Source organism: Sphaerodactylus townsendi, linkage group LG05 (assembly GCF_021028975.2).
Source record: "Sphaerodactylus townsendi isolate TG3544 linkage group LG05, MPM_Stown_v2.3, whole genome shotgun sequence".
Lineage (NCBI taxonomy): Eukaryota > Metazoa > Chordata > Lepidosauria > Squamata > Sphaerodactylidae > Sphaerodactylus > Sphaerodactylus townsendi.
The window spans coordinates 25,226,687-25,243,659 of NC_059429.1; the positions used below are offsets into that span (position 1 = coordinate 25,226,687).

At 42.6% G+C, this 16,973-nt stretch overlaps 1 protein-coding gene across 1 annotated transcript in view; it reads right to left on the reverse strand.

Moving 5' to 3' along the window:
* ANKRD45 (ankyrin repeat domain 45) overlaps positions 1-16,973 on the reverse strand; it is a 35,658-nt gene that overhangs the window by 9,009 nt on the left and 9,676 nt on the right. Inside the window, exons 4-5 of the mRNA XM_048496906.1 lie at positions 5,632-5,726; positions 3,296-3,434 (exon numbers count right to left, since the gene is read on the reverse strand). Of these exons, the coding sequence (XP_048352863.1) occupies positions 3,296-3,434; positions 5,632-5,726 (234 nt within the window). The remainder of the gene's footprint in view (positions 1-3,295; positions 3,435-5,631; positions 5,727-16,973) is intronic.

Genomic DNA, 16,973 nt, shown 5'->3' on the forward strand with positions numbered 1-16,973 from the left:
AATGTGCCAGTCTATTCTATTATTGACTGCTTATTATAAAATGAAGAAGAAGAACAGTTGGATTTATATCTCCCCTTTCTCTTCTGTAAGGAGACTCAAAGGGGCTTACAAACTCCTTTCCCTTCCCCCCTCACAGCAAACACCCTATGAGGTAGGTGGGGCTGAGAGAGCTCTGAAGAACTGCGACTAGCCCAAGGTCACCCAGCTGGCATGTGTTGGAGTGCACAGGCTAATCTGAATTCCTCAGGTTGGTTCTTATGGAGTGCTTGTTGATTCTGATAGCATTGGATCTCTCCGGCCTGCCCCCCTCTTCTGTGTGCCTGTGTGTTAAAAAGACTGTGCCATCGAATGGTGGACCTGCACAGAATGAAAGCTGTGCAGAACTGGCTACTTCAGTGAAGAGAAAATGGTCAAAATCACCCTTCCTAGCCATCAGATCATCTTCTACAGAGAAGAATGCATAGGATACAACATGCTGTCCGCAAAAAGGACTGGACAACTAAACTCAGATATAATTTGCCTTGAACTTTTAAGTTAGCCTCAAGTGGTTCTCTAACTGGGAGACTATTAATTTCCATAGAAATTTTTAGAATCAGTAGAACATGGAAAAGGAGAGATGAATTAATATAGTGGTAAAGTCTTGAAACTATTCCTTCTGTTTTGTTAAATGTTGTAATCCACGAATCTTAGCAAGAAAGGCGGACTATAACGAAATTAAGAAGAAAAAGAGTTTGAATTTACACCCTGCTTTTCTCTTCCTTTAAGGGGTCTCCAAGTGGCTTACATTCATTCGCCTTCCCTTCCTCTCCTCACAACAGACATCTTGTGAGGAAGATGAGGCTAAGAGAGTTCTGAGAGGTGTGGTGAACCTAACCAAATTCTCCAGATTAGAGCCCACCTGATTTTTACCATTATGCCATGCTTTCTGAACAGCAATACACGGAACATGTTTACACTGCTCTGTGTAATTGAGCTGAGGAACGAGGCTTATTGCTTTGGCTTATTTTTAAAGCCTTTCTTTTCTTCATGGAACTCAAGGCAGAGCACATCAACCCTACAATGCAGGAGAGAAGGAATTTTTAATATGGCGAGGCATTCCCAGGGCTATAAGATGATACCCTTCAGTGAATTTTACAGAATGCATTTTCCAAAGTATGGGAGAATGCATATTTTTTTCCAAATTAGTTTGGCAGTTTAAAATCAACACATGTGTCATGATAGATTCTGCTTCCAAAATCCTGGTTTAAATCTGATTTGGATTCAAAGGAAAGGGGTACAGAGAAAGATTCGTCATGACAACCCATTGTTTGCAATCTTCTTACTGCATGAACAAGAAAATAAAAACATACTAGTTTTAAAGCCTTTCATTTGAATGAAAGTCCCAAACATATGATACTGCAGCCTGTCGTAGCTAGCCTGGTGTAGTGGTTAAGAGCAGGGGGATTCTAATCTGGAGAATCAGGTTTGATTCCCCCCCCCCCCCCCCCCACCCCCCCCCCCCCCCCCCCCCCCCCCCCCCCCCCCCCCCCCCCCCCCCCCCCCCCCCCCCCCCCCCCCCCCCCCCCCCCCCCCCCCCCCCCCCTCCCACCCCCCCCCCCCCCCACCCCCCCCCTCCCCCCCCCCCCCCCCCCCCCACCCCCCCCCCCCCCCCCCCCCCCCCCACCCCCACCCCCCCACCCCCCCACCAACCCCCCCCCCACCCACCCCCCCCCCCCCACCCACCACCCCCCCCACCCCCCCCCCCCCCCACACCCCTCCCCCCCCACCCCCCCCCCCCCCCACCCCCCCAACCCCCCCCACCCCCCCCCCCCCCCACCCCCCCCCCCCCCCACCCCCCCCCCCCCCCACAGCCCCCGCCCCCAACACCCCCCCCCCCCCAATGGCCAATTGGCCATGCTGGCAGGGGCTGATGGGAATTGTAGTCCATTACATCTGGAGTGCCAAAGGTTCGCCACCACGGTGGTATAACCTCTTGTGAGTCAGAACTCACTTCATCAGATACATGAAGGGTTACATTCAGGTGAGCTGTGGCTGCATCTATCTGGCAGCTGTTCTCAGTGTTGAATTTGCAGTGGCAAATGGGGTATCTTCACAATCAGCTGAGCAGAACTTCCCACCCCACTGCAGTAGACTTGCAGCTTCCCCTCCCAATTCCTTTCCAAACAATCTGAACAAAATGACATGCATCTTTCCCTTCATTCAAGCTGTAGGGGTTTTTTTAATCCAAAAGTTTTAATTTAAGCACATTGATAGATAATGCTCTGTGTGTTCTTAATAGATTAAGATGTGTGCATAATAGATTAATACTTGTCAAAGTTATTTCATTAAATATGTGGATTACCATTATCCTTAGATACCATTTTTGAAAACTTGATTCAATATAGGTTAGGAATTCTCAGTTTGTCCCTCCCAGTGTTAATAAATGTGGAGCAAAATTCACAGTTCTGTTGGTATGTTTCCTTTTCTTTAACCTTGGTCAGGAAACCAACAAGCTAAAAGAAAAAAAGGGGCAAAACAGTGTAGGACTGAAGGAAACTGAAAAGTTGGTGGTTAGGGTTGCCAACTCCAGGTTGGAAAAGTCCTGGAGATTTGGGGTAGAGTCAGTGGAGAGCAAGATTCAGGGTGGGGAGAAACTTCAGCAAGGTATAATGCCATAAAGTTCATTCTTCAGCATAGCCATTTTCTGCAAGGGAGCTGATTTCCGTAATCTAGAGCTCTAGTTCTAGCAATTCCCCAGGCCCCATTTGGAAATTGGTGGAAGGACTCAAAAGAAGCAACTAGTTTGCTTCGTTGAGCACCTACAGTATCTATTAATGATAGGTCATCAGTACCTCCTAGTACAAGAAAATATGATTGGGAAGAAGTTCCGTGCTCCCTGTAGCAATGCTTTTATAAAGCGTGCCCTTGCAGTATGGATGTTTGGGTACAAAACCATGGTTTTAAACTGCCTCCAAGGGAACTCTGAACTCTCTCAGATCAGAAGCTTATTAAGGGATTCCTCAGGAAGAGGATCAGTATTGGCAGACAAGCTTCCCTTAAAGAGGCTTTTCTGCCATTGCTGATCTCACAGTGGGCAACAGCAGAGGGTCTTGCGCATGCTCTAGAATTGCACTTTCTGTTCACATGGGAGTAATGGGGAGGCCATGCTTCAGAAGCTCCTGAAATGTGCTGGGGTTTCATAGAAGATGCTAAGGGGGTATTCTTGATAGACTTTACCAGGTAGGGCATATTCCTTGAAAGTGGTACATTTGAAAGACCCTGAGGCAGGAGTTTCTTCCAAGGAGAAAATACTTACGGGGAGTAGCTAGCTTGGTGAAGATGGGAAGCATTATGTCTTCTAGCAGCTGCTTTTGATCCAAGAAGTCTTGCAAAGTAGGTTCCTTAGTATTTTCAAGCCACTCTGTCTTGGCCTGGCAGGCTTTGTTAGATATGCTCTGCACAGGAAGCATGAAAGGAGAGAATGAGAGAGTGTGATGCCTGTACAATAGATTGGATTCACAGACAGTCAGAATATAGGAACAAAAGCATGAGAAGGTCCTCACGCACTAGATTTTGCTACAGTCTGCCTTGTATCCATCAGGGCCTTCAAAACAGCTTGCAACATCATAGAGCCATAATAAAATAGCAACACAATATATGTCAATAAAAACACAGTTGTTGGTAAAGGTAAAGATAGAATTGTACCTTATACTGAGTTGGAACGCTGGTCTATCTTTGTGTGTTGCAAAATGCCATCTAGTCACAGCAAACCTATAGTGACTCCAACAAGGGGCTTTCAAGGCATTTATGAAGCAGAGTTCCTTTGAGGTCTCCTTTTCAAGTACTGACCCTGCTTAGCTTCCAATATCTGACAAGACTGGTCCATACCATACTACCTTCACTCCATTACTGGTCCATTGAGATCAATTATTTACTCTAGTAGTTCTCCTACAGGGTTGCAGGTGAGAAAGGCAACACCTGCTACCTGAGAGCCTTTTAACGAGAGACAGTGAGGACTGAACCTGGGATCTTCCATGTGCAAAACATGTGCTGTTCCACTGAGCTAAGGTCCCTCCTAATTTTATATAAGACATCCAAAACAGAACTACTCCATCAGTTCCCCAAAGGCAGGGGTCTGCAACCTGCAGCTCTCCAGATGTTCATGGACTACAATTCCCATCAGCCCCAATTGACCATGCTGGCAGGGGCTGATGGGATTTGTAGTCCATGAGCATCTGGAAAGCCGCAGCTTGCAGACCCCTGCCCAAAGGCCTAGTGAAACATGGAGGTTTTCAAAGGCCAGCTTCTTAATAATCTCTACAGCCCATGTACTGCTTTAGGGTGATGGCAGGCTTTCCCTCCACTTTATTCCTGCTGCCCCAGGGGTTCAGCATTGCCTCATACCACTGTGTTTCTCCGAAAAGAAGACAGGGTCTTAATTTATTTTTGCTCCAAAAGATGCATTAGGGCTTATTTCCAGGGGATGTCTTATTTTTTCCCCCATGATTTTGCACACCCCACGTGACCAGATCAGCTGCACTGGGGAATCTGTAACTAGGGCTTATTTTTGGAGTAGGGCTTATATTTCAAGCATCCTCCAAAAATCCCAAAAAATCATGCTAGGGCTTATTTTCAGGGTAGGTCTTATTTTTGGGGAAAGCAAGATACATAGTATCTGCCTACTCCCCCTTAGGCAGGATTTGAAGGGATGTCTGGAGGGTGGAACTTGAGACCATCACTCACAAAATGATAGGCAGGGAAGAGGATGGGAAAGGTAAAAGGAAGCAGTGGAAGATAAGGGAAAGCAAAGTAGGACCTGACAGGATAAAAGACCGAGACTTTCCTTTCCTGTGTGCCCTTGCCTTGGGTCATTTTGAATTTGAAACCATGATCGGTGAAAGTGATATTACATGGTAAAGTTATGGAATCATACATATATACCTATATACATATACATACATATATATTATACACACACACAGGCACATTCATAATGAGGAACCTGGATGACTCTTTTTCTGGTTCAAGGAAAGAAGCATTGACTAATGGTCAGCCTGGAGGAAGGCAGTGTGATATAGCCTGATTGCATCAGATCTTAGAAGTTATGTTGGGTCAGTTCTTGGAAGGGAGGCCTCCAAGAAAGACACTGCAGAAGAAGGAAATGGCAAACCACTTCTCCTTAATCACTTGCCTTGAACGTCTCTTGCTGGATGGCACTTTACACACACAATGGTCAGTCAGATAAAGACACTGCTTCTTTGGTATTTTTCCTAAATTAGTCCACCTGCTTATGAAGGCTAAATTTTGAAGACTGAATTGTGACTTCTGTGACTACTGCAGTTGTGTAGGTGCAATGGAGGGGGAGGTGCCGCACCCTGGGCTGCTCTTTGCAGCCGGCTGAACTAAGATAAGTGGGGGTGGTTTGCAGGAGGGGCACGGGGCCATGCGCCATTTTGCCCCACGCATCATTTTGCCCCCCTACGCCACTGGACCATTGTAAGCAATTTTTAGACTTTCAGTGGCCCACAAAAATATACCCGGAGGTTATCCATCTCTTCTTTTATATCCACATGAAGCATACCACTAAACGCTACTGGTCAGCGCAGTAACAGGCAAATTAATTTTTATATATTAAGGCATTCTGTACCATACCTTGTCTTCTTTATTAAGCCTTCCCTGGACTTTCTCAGGATCTGTAATAGTTGCCTGGATTTGGGCGATAAGCATTCTTAAGTTTTGTTTGGCTTCTAAAAATAAAAGAGAATAATAATTAAAGATCGAGGAAAGAGACTGTAGGACCATAAACAAATTTTAGAGCAGAAAGCAGCAATATCACCTAGTAAAGGTAGATTAGAATACCAATTGGCTTTTGCCCACATGCAGCCATTTTTACAAAATAGTTATAGTAGTAATAATAAGTTTATTGTCTTAGTCATAGGCCTCACAATCTCATACACAACATCATAAATTTAGAATGTACACAAGACACCCCATATATACTAACCTACTAAAATAAACTAAATTAATACCATGGATATCCTTATCTGTAATACAACACATCATTACACCCTACTTAACCTGATTCTTCCTGCAGCATGAGCAAAAAATGATACTCGATTAGTAATATATGGGTCACCATCAGATAATAGATCAATTTTTCAGTGTTATCGGTGTTCCCCGCAATTGTAAGAAGTCCTTCGATGTATTTAGTTCTTATGTTATCGCAGAAGGGACACTCCAGAACATAGTGAAGAATAAGAACATAAGAACATAAGAACTAGCCTGCTGGATCAGACCAGAGTCCATCTAGTCCAGCACTCTGCTACTCCCAGTGGCCCACCAGGTGCCTTTGGGAACTCACGTGCAGGATGTGAAAGCAATGGCCTTCTGCTGCTCCTGAACACCTGGTCTGCTAATGTCCTCATCTGCGTCACTACCACAGATACATCTGTAGCTAGGTACTAGTACATTACTACATCGTGCACTATACACTGCCATTGGTATGGCCTGGAATCTCAAGTTGGTAAATGCCATTCTAAAGATATACGTTGACAAATTCTCTAAATATGGCGATCTAATATGTTCTTCTTAAAAAATTTAAAGAAGGGGGCAACTTTAGATTGATTGGTTTGATCGCTATCTATTAATGTGTCCATATGGAAGAAGCAGTTGTAGACCAGGGTGTGTAAATAATGATGTGGGGAATTGGTTGTGTATAGCACTGAAATTTTAGCAGAAGCCCCTCTGTGGCAGGAGGGTGCCTAATGGGCCAACCTGGGAGAAGGGGGTCAAGCAGGGAAAACACTGCAACCCAGTAAGGAAGCTCACAGTGCGATGGGAGCCTGTTTCAGCGAAAGAATCTAAGGGGTTAAATCAGGCTCTGGAGCAGAGGAGAGCTAACATGCATCCAGGCTATCACGAGGACCCAGGATGACAAGAACTCTTAGGTGGGAAGAGGGGCCCCATCCTCTTGGAGAAGAGGGTGATCTCAACTCACAGCTGGTGCTTGCAGAAAAAAGAAGTGTGCTGTGAGGCAGAGGAGAGGCTAAGAGAGGAAGCCAAGCAAGATGTCAAGTTTACCTGACATAACATGCTACAGAAAAAGGATTTAAAAACGATTCTCTTGCATATTCGCAACAATAGAGTAAAAGGAGCCATATTGAATTAATCTTAATTTTCTGTATTATCAGTTGCCAAAGCTTTCCTATTTCAATTCAAAATCAAGTCCTTCAAAACTGAACGATAACAGACAAGCTCTTACTGCCATTAAGGGTGTTAAACAACTTTTTCATGCATTTCATTGTATCTGGAATGTAATACGCCTTTTGCATGACTATTGAAATCACTATACACTAGATATATTTTCATATTTTTGTTCATGACAGATATGATTATTATCTGAAATAAAATCAAGTTTGCAACAGACAATTTTGACATCTGTCCACATACATGAAAAATGCTGTAGCAAGCCTAGGACAGTGATGACAAACCTTTTAGGTTCAGTGTGTCAAATTTTTTGGAAAATGCCCAACTTGACTCTGCTAATGTGTAAAAAACCCCACCTCAAAAAGAGAGAAATGATTCTTTACATAGTTGTTGTGGTTTTTGTTGAAGCAGCAGTTACTCGGAGTAGACCACCTTGTAGGATGCAATGTAGAAAAGAACTGACAGACACACAGTCACCAGTGCACACAGCTGTGTGGCCGTGGTCTGGTAGATCTTGTTCCTAACGTTTCACCTGCATCTGTGGCTGGCATCTTCAGAGGTGTATCACAGAGAAGTCTGTCATACACTGTGTCCAGTGAATTCCACTGTCAAACAGCCCTGACAGTCAGAAAGTTCTTCCTAATGTTTAGGTGGAATCTCTTTTCCTGCATCTTGAATCCATTACTTCATGTCTAGTCTCTGAGGCAGCAGAAAACAAGCTTGCTCCCTCTTCGACATGGCATCCCTTCAAATATTTAAACATCGCTATCATGTCCCCCCTTAACCTTCGCTTCTCTAGTCTAAACATCCCCAGCTCCCTAAGTCTCTCCTCATAGGGCATGGATTCCAGACCTTTTACCATTTTGGTTGCCCTCTTCTGGACACCTTCCAGCTTGTCAATATCCTTCTTAAATTGTGGTGTCCAGAACTAAACATAGTACTCAAGGTGACATCTGACCAATGCAGAGTAGAGTAGTACAATTACTTCCCTCGTTCTAGACACTATACTCTTATTGATGCATCCCAGAATTGCATTGGCTTTCTTGGCTGCCATATCACACTGCTGACTGTTGTTCAGTTTGTGGTCTACTAAGACTCCCAGATCCTTTTCACATGTACTGTTGTCAAGCCAGGAGTTACCCATCCTATATCTGTGCATTTCATTTTTTTTTCTGCCCTAGTGTAGTATCTTACATTTATCTCTGTTGGAATTCATTTTGTTAGTTTTGGTCCAGCTCTCTAATCTGTCCAGATCATTTTGAATCCTGCCCCTGTCCTCCAGGGAACTAGCTATCCCTCCTAATTTGGTATCATCTGCAAATCTGATTAACATGCCCTGTATTTCATTATCTAAGTCATTGATAAAAATATTGAATAGCACTGGGCCCAGGACAGAACCCTGTGGCTCTCCACTGCTCACTTCTCTCCAGGATGAAAATGAGCCATTGATGAGAACTCTTTGTGTTCAGCCAGTCAACCAATTACAAATCCATCTAACAGTTGCATTATCTAGTCCACATCTTTCCAGTTTACTCGTAAAGAATATTGTGGGGTTTGTCAAAGGCCTTACTAAAATCAAGGGATATTACGTCCACAGCATTCCCGTCATCTACCAAGTTTGTCACTATCAAAAAAGAGATAAGATTAGTCTGGCATGACTGTTGATTTTCAATGATCACTTTATTCCCTTTCAAGTGCTTACAGACTGGATGGATAGATAGATAGATAGATAGATAGATAGATAGATAGATAGATAGATAGATAGATAGATAGATAGATAGATAGATAGATAGATAGACAGACAGACAGACAGACAGATAGATAGATAGATAGATAGATAGATAGATAGATAGATAGATAGATAGATAGATAGATAGATAGATAGATAGATAGATAGATAGATAGATAGATAGATAGATAGATAGATGAAAAATGTCTTGGAGTCCTCAATGACATCATAGAAGATTTCTTACACGTATCTGAAGCTCTTTTGTGACATACCAGAATCCTCCTTCAGGCAGTGGGCTGCAATCGGGTCTCCCCAGCACTCATGCTAGGAGCCTGAACATAATGGAACAACACATGTGACTAGAATACCTTCTTGCCGAAATAATGTTTCTGCAAAGGCCTTTGCAAATTCTTCTCTTTTGGACTGTCATCTTGTTCCTAGATTTTGTTGATACATGTGAACGGCCGGCTTGGGCGGCAGTTGTTTCGGATATGAAAGATTCCATGCCATTATCTGCAAAACAATCTTACAGGATATACAGCTCATTGTGTGAGATCTGGCGTAGGTTACCAAGCCTATTCGAAGGGTGCCTACATGTTTTAGATGCCCGCTGTAAAGTGGTACTCTGCATATCTGTGATTTTATTTCTTCTCTACCTTTTACCCAAACTGGAAACGATAAGGAGAAAGGTAAGATGTGTAGCAGTTGTGTGATAAAGAAAACATTGCATAGCACTTAACATTCGCTGAAGACAATAACATTTATTTTAAAACTGACTCTGCCTTGACTGGAGGGAGATGGGAAACACCTTCAAAATAATAATATTAACTTGAGACAGGGACTTGGGAAACCAGAATGTCAGCTAGAGCAGTTTCACCATAAAGAATAAACCCTAACATATAATAGCTAAGACAGAGAGTGCACAGCTACACTAAAAACATACATTTTCAGAATCAGAAACCTTTATTAGGCATCAGGTTAAAAGAAGGTCCAGAGAGAAAGAACAGTGCAGCACCACAAATACAAAACAATAATGAACGAAAAAAATTAAAAAGGAAACTGAGGTCTCCAAAACTTTCATCAAGTACTTGGTCACATCTCTGTTATCATGCTATCCTCATTATTTAGGAGAAAACAAATCCAGATTTAAACAGAACAGTCCCTCACAGAGGTGGGCATGAGGCAGCAAAACTCTGGTCTAAAGCTAGCATACTTAGGGCACATGAACAAAATGTTTCCACAACAGTGGTACAGTATGAACAGACCCATTCCTGGTTAACTGTTCCTGGTTAACAATATTCTGGAATCACCCTGAAAGCAGGGCAGAAGGAAATGTGTTACTTCTAGCCCCTGTAAGAGTCCATCTTTGTTTTGGTGTAAATATTGTATTTAAATAACTTGCAGTTTGGGCTTTCTAAGGGACAATGCCAAAATATAAGGGAGAACATGAGTTTCCAGCCCTGCTAGTTAGGTACTGATATTCTTGATCAAGTAGGCGATCCCTGATTGTACAAAACAATTCATTGGGTGCTAGCATGTGGAGAAAATCCCAGGAAAGCCTCAGAGAAGCCAGCTTTTTGTCAATGAGTGCCCACCAATGAGAGGCACAAAGGTGTGATAAAGCAAAGTAGGTAAAGCTATTCGCATTGACAGAAAAACAGAGTTAGAGGCAGAATTTAAGAGCGAGTAACCAGGCTCCAGTACTCAAAAGATGCTGACTTCCAAACATAGGGCTGCATAGGTAATGCAGTGAGGGACCCCAAACAGTTTGTACATAAAACTAGATTTGTTGTAAGGATGGGTTCCAGGCACAGATCCGTAGGGGAACTCCATATTAAAGCAATTGGATTACCTTTTAATTAAATATCTTTAGGGCCACAGATATGTACTGATCTCCTTTGGAGTAAATATTTTTTTACTACAGCAGCCGAGGTGGATTTGGGAATAGGAACAACAATTTTTGCTAATTCCACCCTCTTGCTGTAGATGCCTTCTTTTCCTCCCAGGCTGTCTAGAAAGGTCCCATTTCCCTCAAGAACTGCATTTTGGGAAGGGACTTGATATGCTGTGGTGGAGGCGGGGGCGGGGGAGGAATGTACTGTTTTATCAGTGGAGCTTTATTAACAGTGCTTTGGATCCAAACCAAAGAATAAAGTAGTGAAATACTATTTTTTTATCAGTGTGCCCGAACAATGCTTCATTGAATTAATTACCACTCATCAAGCAACTGTAAAAAAAAAAACTAGTACAAAAAAGGAATCCTGCTTAATCTCTGCCAAATGTTGTTATTATTGGTGGAAAGAATTAACTCGTTTTGTCTTTTTTCTTAAAATTCCATCTGATCAGAGAGTGATCCAAGCACCAGCGGTTTCAGAGCGTGATCCAAGCACCAGTGGTTTCAAAATGACTACTGAACAGCCTCCCGACACAGAAAAGATGCTCTTCAGATTGGTGGCTAACACCTCCAAGATGATGAAGTACACGGGACACATTGCCCATCATTACAAGAAAGAAGCTAGATACCATAAATTAAGAAAAAAGAAAACAGACGAGGACATTGATGACAACCAGTATTTCCCTATTCGTTCCCATTATTACAGCTCCAGTGGGGACACAAGCTACGCATGGAATCCAAACAGCAACAAGATAAAAGACTCAAATTGAATCAATGTATTAATTGCAGTCATGGGCCAGACCAAATACAATAAATAAATATGCTATATCATAACACACCAAACACCTCTACAAAACCTTAACATGCCTCTGCAAAATATCAAAATGCTACTACGAACCATTAAAATATTAAAATATGGTAAGGAGTACCACAACAGGTAGGAGAGATCTAGCTTTAGTCAGTGATTCTTTTATCAGGGTATCAGGCAACTGTTTCTAATCCTAATTGCTAGCCAAGTGTACTTGGCAAGATTATTAATGAACTCCTGGTTCGTATCTGATAGTAATGTTTTCAGTCTCTGTTTCCTCTGATTGACAGGGAAGTCAATGAGAATTGGCAACAGTGGGCCTTTCTGTACATGATTATAAATCTTGCTCACAAAGAGAACATGTTCTGCTGTTTCTATGCTCCCATCTTGGCAGATACAGATCTGATCTTCGATCAGGGACCAGGTGTATTTCCCTTCAATAAATGCAGAGGGGCGAGCATTATAGTGTAGAAGAGTAAAAGCTCTTATATACTCAGAATTTGTGGTTAGAAACATAGGGCACCAGAGTAAGCTTATTAAGCAAGGATTTATCAAAGCTAGGATTCATTATCCTGTTATAAGAGGCTGCTCTTCGACCTTAATTTGACGTTTCTCTTGGTCCGGTAAAACATAATCCCTAACATAGTCCATAACCCGTGCACAGGTGTCAAACTCATGGCCCTCCAGATGTTATGGATTACAGTTCCCATCATCCCCTGCTAACTGTAGTCCATAACATCTGGAGGGCCACGAGTTTGACACCTATGGATGAGAGAGACGATAACTGCTGTGTTAGTGCTTTTTGCCAAGGCGCAACTAACATATCCAAAACAATTAAACAGGCCCTTCTGGCAAAAAAGCAATTTTACCCCGACATTAAAGTAACAATCCATAGTTTTGACTGGACTGTCACCACTCCTCTCTCTGTCTGGACTGGTGCATTTGAGATATTATTTGGTAGCTGGAAAATTGTTTTCAGGAATTTAGATTGTATTAGCTCCAGACTATGGGGGTTACCAGTGATGCTTATGGGGACACTGTATAGCAGCCAGGCAAGAGGCTTGGCTTTAAATAACGTACCGTAACAGCAGCTGGAACACAACATGCACCTCTGTACCAGAATTTCTGTATAGCGCCTATGCTTTTCTGCACATTGAGATATATTTCATATGGGAATTCCTAGAATGTGAGGCTTGCAAGACAACACCAGGGATCATTCCGCATGGGCCAAAAACAGCAGTGTGAAAACGGTGTAAAAGGGTTTAAAGCGGTGTAAAAGGGTTTATACCGTTTTCACACCACTGTTTTTGGCCCATGCGGAATCAGCCCAAGATAATCATAGAACTAGATCTGTTCTAGGGAAATCCTATTTAAACTTCATGAATGTATTCTAGGCTTACTGAGATAAATCAATTGGTCTTCTTATGATTGACTTCTACCTGGTTCAGTTGGCAATAATTGGCCAGTACACTTAATGTCCTCCAGAGGCTGATAGGGGTCCTCGAAAAAGAAATAAGCCATTTAAATAAAGGAGCAGAGAAATATGTTTTCCAGCAGTTTTGGACGGACGATAATGTATGTTCTTGAGGTGGGAAACCATGTCATTGATATGCAAAAGTGGAGCTATGATGCAGCCTTGCTTCACCCCTTTTCTTGATCTTATTAAATTAGCAAAATGACTTTGTAGGCTGCATTTAACACTAATAGCTGTATTTTCCTGCAGAACCTTTATCAGAAAAAGGAGCAGTCCATCAGTGGGGGTGTTACTCAATGTATCCCACAAGGTATCTCCAGAGATGGAGTCAAATGCCACTTGAAAGTTAATAAAAGCAACATAAAGAGATATTGTGGCTGGTTGTTGTGGGTTTTCTGGGCTGTGTGGCCGTGGTCTGGTAGATCTTGTTCCGAACGTTTCGCCTGTATCTGTGGCTGGCATCTTCAGAGGTGTATCACAGAGGGCTGTGTCCTGTATACACACAGCCCAGAAAACCCACAACAACCAGTTGAATCCGGCCGTGAAAGCCTTCGACAAGATATTGTGGCATTTGAAGAATATTTTGCCAATAAATGTCCTAGAACCATACAATGATATAAAGTAGAATGCCCCTTTCAGAATCTTCCCTGTTCTTCAGCTAGGGAGGATTCAAGCCAAACCCTTATTCAAGCCAATCCCTGAGCTTCCCAGTACAAGCGCGTAGCATAAAATGTACTTATTGTGCTAAGCAAACGTATTGATTTGTAATTGGCTGGGTCATTCTTATTTCCCTTCTTATAGATTCCCTTCTTATAGATTGCCACTTCCCACACTTTTGGGAGTCTCCCTATTCTGTTTATTAGTGTAAACAGGTACCTACCTATCCATGTTTGTTTGTTTTTATTTGGGTCAAGTGGTACTAAGTCAAAGCCTGGAGCTTTCCCAGATCCAAGAGTTTCAATCAATTTCCTTCAGATGTTTCAACTTTTGGCCACCAGGGTAATTTATTAATAAATTCAGGACCCATTGTTTGAGGCAAATTCAATTCTAATGAGGAGCATAGCACTTTAAAGTGGGTTTCCCAGATTTTAAGGAGAATTGTTGCATATGAAGAAGACTTTTTGGGCAGACTGAGACAAGACTCCAAAATTGGGAAGAGTTTTTTTGAATTCCACAGCTCGTCTGAGTTGTTCCCACGCTTTCATTGTGGCCAATTTCTTTTTGGATTGTATAGTTATTTTGTATTTATTTTTAGGATCCTTGATTTCCTTCATGAGGCTATCTGATAGATTACATCTATAGCAGGAAAGAAACAAGAGAAAAGACTCTTGCTTCTTTGTCTCATCTTTTAAAATGCTGCCCTTCAGCTAATCAACTGGAAGGTAAATAACAAAAGCCAGAATGTGCTCAGCATGGTCCAAAATGTTTTCTGCGAAGGGGCTTGAAAGAAGAGCTACTCCTTTTTTCTTAAAATTTTCTTAAAATGCAAAGAAATTTGCATTTAAAATATCAGTAATTATAAGATTATATTTGATGGACAACATGACTAAAATATGGCACTGCCTATGTGTTTATAAAATGCCGTCAAGTTGCTTCTGACCTATGCTGTAGGAATTAATGACTTCCAAAATGTCCAATCATTAACAGTCTTGCTCAGGTGTTGCAAACTGAGGGCTGGGGCTTCCTTGATTAAATCAATCCATCTCATGTGGTCTCTTCCTCTTTTCCTGATGTCTTCTACTTTTCCTAAAATTATAGTCTTTTCCAGTTATTCTTACCTTCTTATAATATAACCAGTATTCCCTGGAAGCCACACAGGTGTGCGGCCAGTAAATATTGGTGACTCAGATCCGTGCAGCGCTTGGTTAGAGAGACTGTTGAATGTAATCAAAGTACAATTGCCTCTGTTTAGTCATTTTAACTTTCAGGGAGAGTTCAGGTTTCATTTGATTTGGAACCGACTTATTTATCTTTTTGGTGGTCCGCAGCATCCAAATAGCAGCAATACCACATTTCAGATTACTCAACTTTCTTCCTGTCAGCTTTCTTCATTGTCCACTTTTCACATGCATACATAGTAATGGGGATGTATCTTGATCTTGGTTGCCTGTGACACATTGTTACACGTATGGATCTTAAGTGCCCCTCCCAGTCTCAGTCTTCATATTTCTTGGTTGAAGTCTCCCTTTTGGTTGATGATGGAGCTCAGGAATAGAAAATCAACAACAATTTTAATTTCTCCGAAGTCAACCTTCAAATTGTGTAATTCCTTTCGTCTTCTTGATATTTAGTTGCAAACACACTTTGGCACTTTGGCTTTAACTTTTGTCACACACTTGGCTTGTCGAGAAACGCCTTGGAGTCCTTGACGACATCATAGCAAATTTCTTACAAGTATCTGGAGCTCCTTTATGACATACCAGAATCCTCCTTCAGGCAGTGGGGCTGCAATCGGGTCTCCCCAGCACTCATGCTGGGAGCCTGAACATAATGGAACAACACATGTGACTGGAATATCTTCTTGCCGAAATAATGTTTCCGCAATGGCCTTTGCAAATTTTTCTCTTTTGGACTATCTTCTTGTTCTTAGATGTTGTTGATACTTTTGAAAAGCCGGCTTGGGCGACAGTTGGCTGGGATATGCCTCCGCAAGATTCCACACCACTGTCTGTAGAACAACCCAGCGGCATATACAACTCATTGTGTGAGATCTGGCGCCGGTTTCCTGGCCTGGGGCTATCCAAAAGGTGTCTACGTGTTTTAGATGCCAGTTGTAAAGTGGCACTCTGCATATCTGTGATTTTATTTCTTCTCTACCTTTTACCCAGACTGAAAACGATAAGGAAAAAGGTAAGATGTGTAGCAGTTGTGTGATAAGGAAAACATTCCACTCTTAACTAACTGGTTACGCAGCACCTGTTTCACTGCAAAGAACATAATTTACTTTTAAACTCACTGGGCTGTCCCACAGGAGGCAGTCAGACTGGGAGGGTGAGGGAGCGGCAGGGTGGGAAACTCCTTCAAAATAATAATATTAATTTGAGACAGGGGGTTGGGATTAGGAATAAGATATTTATGTGTCTCAGGGAATGCACTGCTTGTTGTGTAGGAAGTAAGAATAGGCCAAGAACATCTGAAGGGTCTGACGAGATCTCCCCTCCAACTGGGCAATCTAGCAGTGCAATCCCATGGAGAGTTATTCCAATGCAAAAGATTCCCCTCTCCTCCATATGAAGCCTGCTGGGTGACCTTGGGCCAATTACGGTTCTTTTAAAACTCTTTCAGTTCATGCAGAAGCAGCCAGCGGCAAACCACCTCTCTCATTCTCTCATAGCCTTGAAAAGCCCATGGGGTCACCGCAAGTCAGCTGCATCTTGATGGCACTTTACACAGACACAAGCCCACTGAAATCAGTATGTGCACACTAGACTAACTCTGCATAGAACTGCACGATAGGACACCACTGAGGGTCCCACCATTAAGAACTCAACCCTTTGACTGTTTTAGTTGCTGATCCCCTTTGCCTTTAACAGAAGCTTGAGGAAAAAAAGGTTGTATTCAGATGTCCTTTCTGCAGATAGACAGAAAACCCTTTGGTCTAAAGAATGGGGACAGCAGTTTTTGCTGATTTCACCCTCTTGCTGTAGATGCCTTCTTTTCCTTCCAGGCTGTCTGGGAAGGTCCCATTTCCTTCAAGAGCTGCATTTGGGGAAGAGGCTTGATATGCTGCAGTGAAAGCGGGGGCGGGGGGGGGGGTTTGGAATGTTGGAACCCTATTGAGAGTACTTTGGATCCAATCCAAAGACTAAAGTAGTGAAAGCCTACTCTTTATCTGTGTGCCAGAAAAGTGCTTCACTGAATTAATTACCCCCCACCCCCATCA